Below are 11,430 nucleotides of genomic sequence, written 5' to 3' on the forward strand. Positions count from 1 at the left end.
ACCCAAAAACCCCCCCCCCCCCCCCCCCACTTTCCTCTCAGCCGATTATCACCACTAGTGAGCCAACACCACCAGCCATCCAACCCAGCAAACCTAGCTCACCGAACAGCAGCAGCCAGCAACCTCTCTGTCTCCTCCAACCGAGCTTGCCTACAGGACCACCACCTTCATCTCCGCTGGCTAGACCCAACAAAAGCCTAGCGGTAGGCGGCCCCCCTGGTTTTGCCGCCACCTAAAGCGAATGAGAAGAAGAAGAAGCTCTCCCAACCACCAGATCTGCCATCAGCAGAAGGAAAACAAACAGAGAAGGGAGAAGGCGCCAATCGGACAGCCATCCCCATCGCAGATCGTCGTCTTCCTCAGCAACTGACCCTCGTCCATCAGTTCAACCCCACGTAGCAAACCTGGATTGAGAGTCAACGGCCGGATTTGTCACCAACAAGGAAGGAGGGAGAAGCAGATCGGGAAAAAGAGATAACCAGAGCTTTGCTTGTGTTTTTTTGGGTGTTTTGCAGGTGACGGCGTTGCTCACAACCGGTGAAGGAAAGTGAAGAGGGGAGGAAGCTATAACAGATCCCCCCAGCCATTTGATTTTAAGGTGGCGCGTGAGCCCACACGCCGCCAGTGACAGCGGCACGTGTAGGAGATGCACCGCAGTACTCCACAATGCCTGAGGACCTCCTGTGCAATTCCTTGACATTTTAGGGTCCTTTTTGTAATTGTGACATGTTTGAACATGTATTTAATTTTCTAAGAGATGTTTTTTTTAGCTTATGATATTTTGTAAACATGTAACAGAAAGAGTATAGTGAAAAAGTAGTGGTAGTGAGTGTTTTGTTTTTTTATAAATGTTTTTTTATTGTTAAAAAAAAGAATTATTTGTTTAATTTGAATATGATTAAATATTTTAAAGGACAAAAAAAATCAAGTTCAAATAAAATCAAGTTGTATTTTTTATGAAAATATAAGAACAAGTTTCTATATATATTTTGGGATTTAATAATTGATTTATTAAAACTTTAGAATTTAATTAATATTTCAGATTTTTAAATTATATCAAACCGCAAAGTAGCTTATTTCAGGTAGGGTGCGCTAGAGGTTTTAACACGTTTTCTAGCCACAACCAGTCCCTGATTTGTGAATCTCTATAAAGACCAGTACATTCGGGTTTCCTAGTAACCCTCAATGGAATACTAGATGGTGACTTTCAAAAAACAAATCAATCAAGCAAAAGATGAAAAATCACCAAATTGCCACGTGGGGGACGTGCAACAATAGTAGATCAACCGATTCAATTTTTTTTTTTAAAAAAAAAAGATGACCATGATAACCTATATTAAAAAAAAGCTTGTCAATATTCTAAAAAGATATCTATCAAAAATTTTGATCAGATCTCTATAATCTAACTTGATAAAAAAGTTAAAATTAAATGGAGTTTTATACACTCGCGCGCGCGCGCGCACACACACTTCTAAGAATTATTAAAAAAGAAAGAGAAACAAATCAACAAAATATTTAAGGATGAAACATGAAAAAATTATTAAAAAAATGCCCAATAACAGACTTGAGTCATCACTAGTTTAAACGTCAAAGCAAGTCCTAAGTCATAAAAACATGACAAGCCCATAGAAAAAAAATTTAAAAAAAAATATGAAGCTCAATTCTTAGCAAACCAAGTGAGTTCGAAAAACTACCTGAGCTAATCTGAGTTAGGATGAAAAATTTGCTACCTGGATTGTAAGATCATAATAACCTCATAAAAAGTAAATAAAATAAAATTATAAAGTCTAATTCATAAAAATATCAATGTAGAAGGATAAAATTAAAAAAAAAACCAAAAAATTAGCAACACAAAAAAAAAATTATAATGAGTAAGCCCAACAAACCCCACAACCGAGATCATGCAAATAGGATCGACTAATAGAATGCAAAAGGAAAAATATCACGAAGCTCAATTCTCGAACCAATATAATGTTGATGGATGAAACTAAAAAGAATCAATTTAAATAAAGAGATCTAAGTCAACCCGAATTAATCCGTCAAATCTGCAGTCCAAGTTATGATATCAGAATAACTCCAAAGAACACAAATAAGAGAAAAATTATGAAGCTCTATTTCATATCAACCTAATATTAAAAGATGAAATAAAAAAAATTAATTTAAAAAAAATTGAAAAGGACCAAGTCAACCCGAGTTAACCTTATAAACACATAACTCAAGTTATGAGACAAAGATTACCTCATAGAAAGCAAATCAAAAAAAAAATCACAAAGTTTAATTTCTAATGAACCAATGTTGGATAACTTGGATAAAAAAAAACTCAAAAAAAATTAAAAAAAAAAACAGAAATGAAAATAATAGGGATCAAATTTAACATAGGACCACTTCCCAATGTCAAGAGAATCAGTACAAAAACCAAGGAAATGAGAAAGAAAAGATAGAGGAAAAGAAAGAAAAGGTTGCCAAAGTCGCACCGTTGGTCTTCCATCAACACTCACCACCTTATACAAATGTCATTGTCGCTCCAACTCCAACAACACCAAGGATGGTGGCATTCTCACACGCCGCTGAAACACGACAACTTTCTTCACATACTAGTGAGTGGACTGCACTGGTCATCTAATTTTCTACTTCATGTTCACTTTTATCCCTCATATTTATATTAGTTTCAAATTTGATCATGGAAGCCTCAATTATTTTAAATCAATAGAAATTTACTTCATTTATCCAAATTAAGCATCAATCAAGCACCAAAATGTTTTTTTTATATTGTTAGATCCTCAAAACTTGCAACCAATATAAACCATTAAGTCCAAACTTAAAAAACCCTTAAAGTTGAAGGATTTAATTAAAAAAAATATTGAGTAACAAAAAAAATTTCCCCTACTTGTTTAACCCAATTCCTAATGGTAGCAAAGTTAAGAGGATAAACATTTATCTAAACTTTAAATTTAGTCTCAAAAACTCTAATTATTTTAAATTAATAAAATTTTATTTTATTTTATCAAAACAAACAATAACCAATCAACAAAATATTTTCTCTACGCATCTAAAGATATTCATGCGTAGGCATACAAAACAACTAGTGATGCCGAAACCTAAATTAATATAATGTTAAATAATAAATAATAAAAATTAAAAATTAAAAAACTAAAATATAAAAAAAAAATAAAGGATAATCTTCCTTAAAAGAGAGAGAGAGAACATTGTGGAACGACATGTTACAATCTATGCTGTTCTCTCTCTTTGGGTACACTAACTTCAAGGGCAGGATTAGTTTTTTTTTTAATTGAATTTAATTAGTGACTTCAAAAAAATTGTAATAAAAATCAAACAATTACATCTAGGAAAAATCATTACCACTATCCAAACAATATTTTTTTAAGAAAAATTGTCAATTATATTAATATATATCAGTAGTTTAATTGGTCAACTAATGATATATTTTTAAATAATCAATCACCCTCGTTTTGTCTCCGTGGCTTCAAAAACAACCATTCTTGTGGTAACAAGGTCAAATGCCATGGAGACCTTAAGCCCACTCCAATAGATTTTTTCAAGGGACAATGGAGAAATTGGTGGCTTCCCCATGCATGTTCAAAGAACATTTATAAAAATAAAACAAAAAAAAATTGGTAAAATAAGTCACACAATTACATCTAGGAATAATCAACGACGATTAACCTTATATCCATTTAAAATCATATGAAACTTCCATTGAAGTAACTACCCCAGGACCAGAAATATTTTGTCACCTAACAAGCTTTAGTTCTCGACCTACTCTGATATTTTCACCAGATATCTTCAACAAAGCCTTGTGACACGAGGCATTGCACCCAGTCCTGTTAACTTAAAGGAAAAGTATCATGCTGGAAACAGTCTTATCAAGAAAATATTGGCATATGATTGATATTGTCAAGTTTTTTGAACCTATGGAGGAATTCATGAGTGATTTCTACTATCTTGTCAATCGGTTTCATCACTGCCATCAAAGAACGAGCAACTACGTCCTAAAGACTCGAGCAAGTCTTCGTCGGCTTCATTTAGAGATAACGTCGACCAATTCAATGACTGCAATCTATAAATAACCTAGCATCCATGCAAGATATCTCACCCATCTCCTTTAGAAAAATCAGCGTGGAATCTAATGGAAGGGCTAAAGTTTGTACTAGTTTTTGTCCTCTTGGCTCTGGCTTCTTCATTTGCCTCTGCCTTCGATCCTAGTCCTCTTCAGGACTTCTGTGTAGCAGTGGATGAAACCGATGGTGGTATGAGCTCTTGAAGTATTTCGTTAAGAGTTGCATGATAGCATTACACTGAAAATATCATGCATCCTGTATATATTTTATTATTCCTTTACTTTCCGGTATATATTCAATGTTCTCTTTTAATTGATGACTTTTTAAGGGTATCGAATGTCTTTCTCATGCAGTGTTTGTGAATGGCAAATTCTGCAAGGACCCAAAGGATGTTACTGCAAAGGATTTCTTCTCTTCTGGACTCAACATTCCAGGGGACACTTCCGGTCGTGTTGGTTCAAATGTCACTGCTGTCAATGTTGAAAAAATTCCAGGACTCAACACTCTTGGCATATCCTTAGCTCGCATTGATTTCGCTCCATATGGCCTAAACCCACCCCACACTCACCCTCGCGCCACTGAGATCATAGTAGTTGTGGAGGGTACCCTCTATGTTGGCTTTGTCACGTCTAACTTAGCTAACGGAGATAATCGCCTAATCACCAAAGCCCTAAAACCTGGAGATGTTTTTGTGTTTCCAATTGGACTCATTCATTTCCAATTCAATATGGGACAAACCAAAGCGCTTGCTTTCGCCGGCTTAAGCAGCCAGAACCCTGGTGTAATTACAATTGCGAATGCGGTGTTTGGATCGGATCCCCCCATTAATCCTGATGTCCTCGCCAAGGCCTTCCAACTGGACAAGAAGGTAGTCGAATATCTTCAGAAATCATTCTAGTCGGACAAGAACAAGACATGGAGCAGTGGCCCTGCGATTTCGGATTATATTTGACATGTTCTCATCGTTATTTCCTCTGTCGTATTTTTTTTTCATAAATAAATAGGTTGCTGAACCTGTATCTTATGCTTATTCTATAATAATATACAAAGCATTATAATATAGCACTGGTAATAATATAGAATCCATAATAATATAACACAAAGGAACTGCAGTTAGCGCTCTTTCTAACTGGTCCTTTTTTTGGTTGAACATGTTTTCTCCCTTTTTTTTTTTTTTTTTGTTTCCTCTCACACTAACGAGCAATAATTATCACTTAGTTCGATATTTGATAGGGAATTATTTCAGCAATTGCAGTCATAGTTTGACTCTAAGATCTAAGAGTGTGAAGGATTGTTATAAGAAGATGGAGATTGAGATAGTTAAAGCTAATGTTGTTAAGGATAAAGAGGATATAATAACAAGATTTTTTAATAGTTTGAATACAAAGATAGCTAATATAATTGAATTATATCATTATATTGCAATAAAGAATATGGCTTACATTGTTATCATGATAGAGAGATAATTGGAAAAAAAAAAAAAAGACAATACACACTAAAGAGGTAATTTAGGTTCTATTTTATCTTAGAGGTAAAATTACATGAGAGAGGGGGCTGCTATATTAAAGATGAATATAATGCAAAGCAAAGTCAAACCACGTGAAGCTTAGTTCAATTACTACAGTCCAAGGTAAAACCAAAACTCAAACTAATGATATTAAATATTTCATGTGTTTGGGTAATGGATACCTAGCTTCATAATATCCAAATAATAAAAGCTTTTTATTTTTTATAAGCTCTCAGGTGCGATATTTGTATTGTATGCATCATAATAAGGCATTTACCCTATGCAGTGGTGGGAAAGCTTCTTTTTTTATTGCCATCAAAGTTTCTTTTCAAATCATTGTTTACTTAGAAATAACAAAAGGGATTTCTTGAAAGATAAAGTTAAAAGAGATATTGTAAAGTGAATATTTATATGATGAAATTTTCAAGTATGAAGGCATTGTTTTTTGTTTTTATTTAAGTAAATAAGAGTTTCTTAGTTTTGGTGTGATCTACAATTGAGTTATGTGAAGTATTTTTTGGAGCTTCTTTATTGAAAGACAAATGTCATTGGTTATAATTTGAAAGGCATGCACATAAGAAAAAATATATTTGACAATATTTTTAATATAATCATGACTATAAAATGAAAAACAAATGATAATATAAAACTAACTTGAATTTACCTTGCATTCTAAAGAGTAAAAAGTCATGATTATCATATATGTTTATGCAAAGGTGTGTCGTTTCCTCCTTCTGGATCTTCCACTATATATAGCATTTTTTTCCCCTCCCCCTACACCTCCACCTCCACTGGTTTAGGATATTTTAAATGCATGGAGGATGGTAATTGGAACTTAATTACGTGTTAGCTATAATTAGGATTTCTCGTAGTGATTTATGCTAATTCTAATCATATTTGGAGTTAATTATTAATTATGTGATTTGTTAGAATTTTGCTTGATTACAACTTGAGATTAAAATTAATAGGCTTTATGAATTTTGGATAAAGGTAGATAGTTTTATACATACCCTGTCGGCATTTTAAACACCGATGGTTTTTCGATGGTAAATGGGGTGGTGCTAAAAGCTGATTTTAGACGTCAATATTCTATTGAAGATTTCGTAGGTGTTTAAAGCGCCGACGGAACATGCTAGGGTTAAAAACCAATACAGGAAGAAGAGACACCCACAAGTGGAATGCCTAACAAGCGCCTTGCATTGTTCAAAAGCTTTGTCGTCAGTTCTTTTCAACTAAAGATTTGCCTACACTTTTTTTTTTCTTTTAAGAAAAGATTAGTCTTAACTCACTCCCTGGAAACAATTTCAAAATCACTTCCAAGATTCTGAAAATCTTTTTCATGCCAAAGATCATGGCAATCATTGTCATGGATTCAAATCTTCTCGGAGGTTCCGCAAAACCCTATCTCGAAAAGCTCTGTAAGTGGAAAGAAAAAAAATACAAGACGTTCAAAGGTACCCTGATATGATTCAAATATGAACTTGATACGTTCATACCTTTCCAGTCCTTCAAAAGGAATTCTTGCAAAATAAGATCAATTGAATACTTCTGGAACAATGAGTGAGAAGGATTGTAACGGTATAGCTTGACCAAAACATTAGATATTTTATTTATTATTTGAATGGCTGCCTTGAGGTGTCTATGATGATACAAACACTAAACCGAGTACAAGCTTCACTAATTTCAGAAAAATAGGTTTTTCGCAAACAAGAAATTTAAAACACAACCAAACAATTGATAATAATGTCTGGGTTTTCAAATATAGGACATAAATTATCCAGGGACAAAACAACAACGCTAACCATCTCATCATGCAGAAGCATCACGATGCTGTTATACAGCCTGGCCAACTAGCAACTTGCGGATCTGCAATAAGAAGCCAATATATCATTAGGGTAATCAATCATGGGGGCCATTCGATTTGGTCTTTCCAAGGTAGCACTAAGACTTTCAGCAATTTGCAGACAAAGAAGATGATACAACGGGGAAAATAGTTATGAAACTCCCCACTGAATTGTGTTTGCATCCCTTAGCATTTGTGCAAATAAGAATGAGGGAGTTTTAGTTAAGGAATCTCCAAAAATTAAACAGGTACTCGCATAACACTGATAGAGAAAGTTCAGAATAATAAAAAAAAGAGGGGGGGGCATTATATGAAGCTAGACAAACTAGTGGGATCACTTTAACCCATAAATTACAATAAAATATTACCACTTAAAAGGAATTTCCACCTCTTAATTAGAACTCATACTAGAGGATTAGATAAGGATCCACTAGTTTGTCTAGTATGAGTTCTAAGTAAGACGAGGAAGTTCCAAGTCACATGGCAGATGCCAATGCTGCAGGTTTCATTTTAAAGACCATTTCTTGGTTCTTTCTGCTGTGAAATATAACCTCCTTGGATTTCAGATCCAAAACAGCCAACCACTAATCAGATCTTCCTTATCCTCCTTGCAGAACTAATGATTGATGGACAAAACAGAAGAAAGAAAAGCCCTCATCCAGACACATCTTTGGTATAAGATAACACAAGCTGACAGAACAATATCCCATATGTTTCAACAATAACTAAAATCAATACAAGTTGGTCCGGGAGTTTGGACTAAAATGGTTATTTGAAGTCTAGTTCTAAACTTCAATGTGCAAAAACAAAAACAAGGAGAAATTCTCAATTAGAATGAGTCAGCTCCAATCAGAGAACTAGCATGATTATTCTTTCTCTAAGGATTAGTGAATGTTGTAATGATGTAGAAGATGCAAGACCGCCAACAAGATCACCATAAAACAAAGACACACTCAATCTTGAGGAAATCAAAACAAGTGACTTGCCTATCATGAAGAAAACTCCGGTTCTTTTTTATTCAATAATAATACCTTACAGTTGAATGTCTGCATAGGGTGTTTATTTATAGGCACCCAAATAAAATAAGAAATCCAAATGAAAGTAGCAAACATGAGGAAACTACAATCTTCAAAAATCAAACCCTATATTTCTTCTAAAATAAGTGGTCTCAAACAATCTATAATGCAGGCCCACATCATGTAGGTTACTTCACAACCTTTTTTTCAAATAATTGGGTACCACAATCATGATTGTTCCTTTTCTAGGAAAAAGTTCAATTCTCTTTTGGTCATTCTCTTGATATGATTATCCCATTAAGGAATTGGAGTGTACAGGCCAAGAACAAAAACAGTAACATCAATAACAAAAGTTTATGAGCATACCTCAGGAAGTTTTTTACGGAATGCAACATCCAAACGCGCATCAAGGGAATTTTCAAACACAATCTTCCCATCTCGAGACGCCAACACCACACCTCCAGAGCTTAACAATAAAAAATACCAAAATCAACTTGTTTCACCATCTCTTTTATTTAAATAATAAAGAGCACCTAGTTTAAGATAAGCCATTTTGAAACCTTATACTAAATAGCTATTATGCAATTTGGAATCCTCAAACATCTGATACAAATACCATATCAAGTATCCAACTAAATAATTTTAGAAATCAATAAGCAGTTACACTTTTACCACGGCAGCCACAATTAAGAACAAAGACAACACACTTGTTAATTTCCCAGAAGTCCCACATAAACAACTACTGATGAATGAACATGTAAATGCACTAGGGATATTTTATTGGATTTTTCATGAATAATTTACCAGGAAAGACCATGAGCATTATGAAGGCTAGGAGCAGGTGGGAGATAGATATTATGGTCCACAATGATTTCCGGGGGGAAAACATTTGCTTTCTCAGCATATTCCTCCTTCGCTGAATGCAGGACAGACTCCACCAAATTATGGTCATCTTTCCGGCAACGTAGCAAGACAGCAGGCTCCTTCAATCTGAGCAAACTCTGCAGACAATTGAAGAAAAAAAAATCCAGATTATGAGAAAAATACCTTATTCAAATATACATCACCACATTCCCATTACATAATAAATCAAAATTGACCATTTCTGAGAATTCCTAATAAAAACAATTTTTCATTTCAACATCTAAATTTTTACGAACAACCAATCATCCTCTAATATATATCAGTAAGGTAAAAACTTTCATCACATAAGTCCCTAAAAGCTCAAGCCATCATCGGGGTGTTTGTAGATTAAAATTCACTTCACTTTATCATTAAAATCAATTTTCTCAGTAGGAAAGATTATGTGCATGTATCTAACAACTAACATGCAGACATTATGCCATGTATCAAAAGTTTACATTGATACAGAGGCAAACAAGAGAAAATAACCCATCACCTGAAGCTTCATAAACTATACATGGCACAACAATTCCACAATTTTCATCAATTCTACGGAAACTGATTAGTATGAGGGACCAGTAAACAGGCAAGCTGGTTATTTAATAATGACCTGAACAATGAGGTCTTTGAGAAGATTCTTGTAGTGATGGTGATTTTGGCTGACATTCAAAAGCTCCTTTGCTGCTCCATCTTTCATGGAATTAACCATATCATCTTGAGCTTGAAGCACTTTGATCCGAGAGGCATTAAGCTGCATTGAATACTCACTACACAAAACAACCAACACAACAAAATGTCACTTCATATGACTTCTGGTGAGAAAAGAATAAAATAATCCATTCTCTACCAAAACAAATTGATGGAAATTATTTTGAGTCCAATCCTGATCTCCATTCAATAAAACCAAACTAGTAAATATATCCTACACAGTTTCAAACCGAACCAAACTTTTATAATATCGATTAATAAAAAGAAATGATTAAAAAACAAGTTAAAATCAATATCAACACTAACAAAGTCTATGATCAGCATCACTTCACTTCACTGTGCACAAGATAATAACTACAAGCAACCAAATTTAACAGCATAAATTGCAATATCAAGATCTAGAACAAACCCATCACTTAAAACTGAATTATAAACTAAATCAACACAACACCACCAATCAATGAACAGCATAATTAAGAAACACAAATCATAAAATGTTAATACGAATACAATAAAAGGATGGAGAGAATTACATCTTTTTTCGAACTTGAACTTGCTTCTGTTTACGCTCATACTCTTGCCTGATCTTCTTCTTCTCTGCCTCAACCAGTTGCAGCTTCTCTATATTGAATTCCTTCCAAAACACAATTTTATCAATCAGATCAAAACTAAACGAAGAAAAAAAAAACCCACTAAGCGATTCAGCAAAACAGAAACAATGAAGAAGAAGAAAGAAGTACTTCTTCAGCAGAAACTAGGATCTCATTGGCCTTTTCTTCCGCTTCTTGGCGGATGAATCTGACCATCTGCTGGATCTGCCTGGAGACATCTGCGTCGTTCATTTTGGATGATTGTGGAATCAATCACAGAAGGGGATATCCAGATGGGAAGGGAAGTTCGGAGAGATTGGGACCTTTCAATTTTAATTTTATGATTTCAGTAATTCTGTGCGTATATTTAATACAGGACATAGAAGAGGCTGGTTTTTTTGACATTTTCACTATATATATATATATATATATATTAGACAGATAAACATAGGTTAGACAGATGGCCATGCTTCGCTACGGGACTGCCCGTATTTTCTGCAGTGTGAAAAAAATGTCATTCAAACGCTGCGCTGTCAATGCATTTAAAAAAAATAAATCATGATTTGATATTATAAAAAATAATAATAATAATAATAATAATGAATGTTAATACCAGCAAATCCATATGAGACCGTCAAAATTTGCGAGTGAGATTATGCTAATGAGATAATCCAGTAAAACTTTAAAAATATTATTAAATTTAATATTTATTTAGTATTATTATAGTAGTTATTTAAAATAAAAAATTATTTAAAAATACATCTAAGCTTTTAAAAATATTGTG

General features: G+C 33.9%; 2 protein-coding genes across 2 annotated transcripts; one reads left to right on the forward strand and one right to left on the reverse strand.

The window, feature by feature from the left end:
- Positions 1–4,101: 4,101 nt before the first annotated feature.
- Positions 4,102–5,139, forward strand: LOC105135321 (germin-like protein subfamily 1 member 7). The gene is made up of 2 exons (XM_011040139.1): positions 4,102–4,268; positions 4,433–5,139. Exons 1-2 carry the CDS (start codon positions 4,148–4,150, stop codon positions 4,975–4,977), a joined length of 666 nt encoding a protein of 221 aa, XP_011038441.1. The 5' UTR covers positions 4,102–4,147; the 3' UTR covers positions 4,978–5,139.
- Positions 5,140–7,167: 2,028 nt separating this feature from the next.
- LOC105135323 (V-type proton ATPase subunit E-like) lies at positions 7,168–11,023 on the reverse strand. Its single transcript, XM_011040140.1, has 6 exons — positions 10,797–11,023; positions 10,590–10,690; positions 9,959–10,115; positions 9,250–9,446; positions 8,812–8,911; positions 7,168–7,452 (listed from the first exon to the last, which is right to left on the reverse strand). Exons 1-6 carry the CDS (start codon positions 10,896–10,898, stop codon positions 7,420–7,422), a joined length of 690 nt encoding a protein of 229 aa, XP_011038442.1. The 5' UTR covers positions 10,899–11,023; the 3' UTR covers positions 7,168–7,419.
- Between the last annotated feature and the right edge of the window lie 407 nt (positions 11,024–11,430).

This window comes from Populus euphratica, unplaced genomic scaffold (genome assembly GCF_000495115.2).
Source record: "Populus euphratica unplaced genomic scaffold, PopEup_1.0 scaffold64.1, whole genome shotgun sequence".
NCBI classification, from domain to species: Eukaryota; Viridiplantae; Streptophyta; class Magnoliopsida; order Malpighiales; family Salicaceae; genus Populus; species Populus euphratica.

Excerpts from the sequence above, each read along its gene's own strand:
- LOC105135323 (XM_011040140.1), bottom strand. The coding sequence starts at position 10,898 with ATGAACGACGCAGATGTCTCCAGGCAGATCCAGCAGATGGTCAGATTC. Across the intron at positions 10,691-10,796 it reads TCCTAGTTTCTGCTGAAGAA|GAATTCAATATAGAGAAGCT; the intron begins GTACTTCTTTCT and ends GTGTTTTGGAAG. Across the intron at positions 8,912-9,249 it reads AATGCTCATGGTCTTTCCTG|CTCTGGAGGTGTGGTGTTGG; the intron begins GTAAATTATTCA and ends TTTATTGTTAAG.
- LOC105135321 (XM_011040139.1), top strand. The coding sequence starts at position 4,148 with ATGGAAGGGCTAAAGTTTGTACTAGTTTTTGTCCTCTTGGCTCTGGCT. Across the intron at positions 4,269-4,432 it reads AGTGGATGAAACCGATGGTG|TGTTTGTGAATGGCAAATTC; the intron begins GTATGAGCTCTT and ends TTTCTCATGCAG.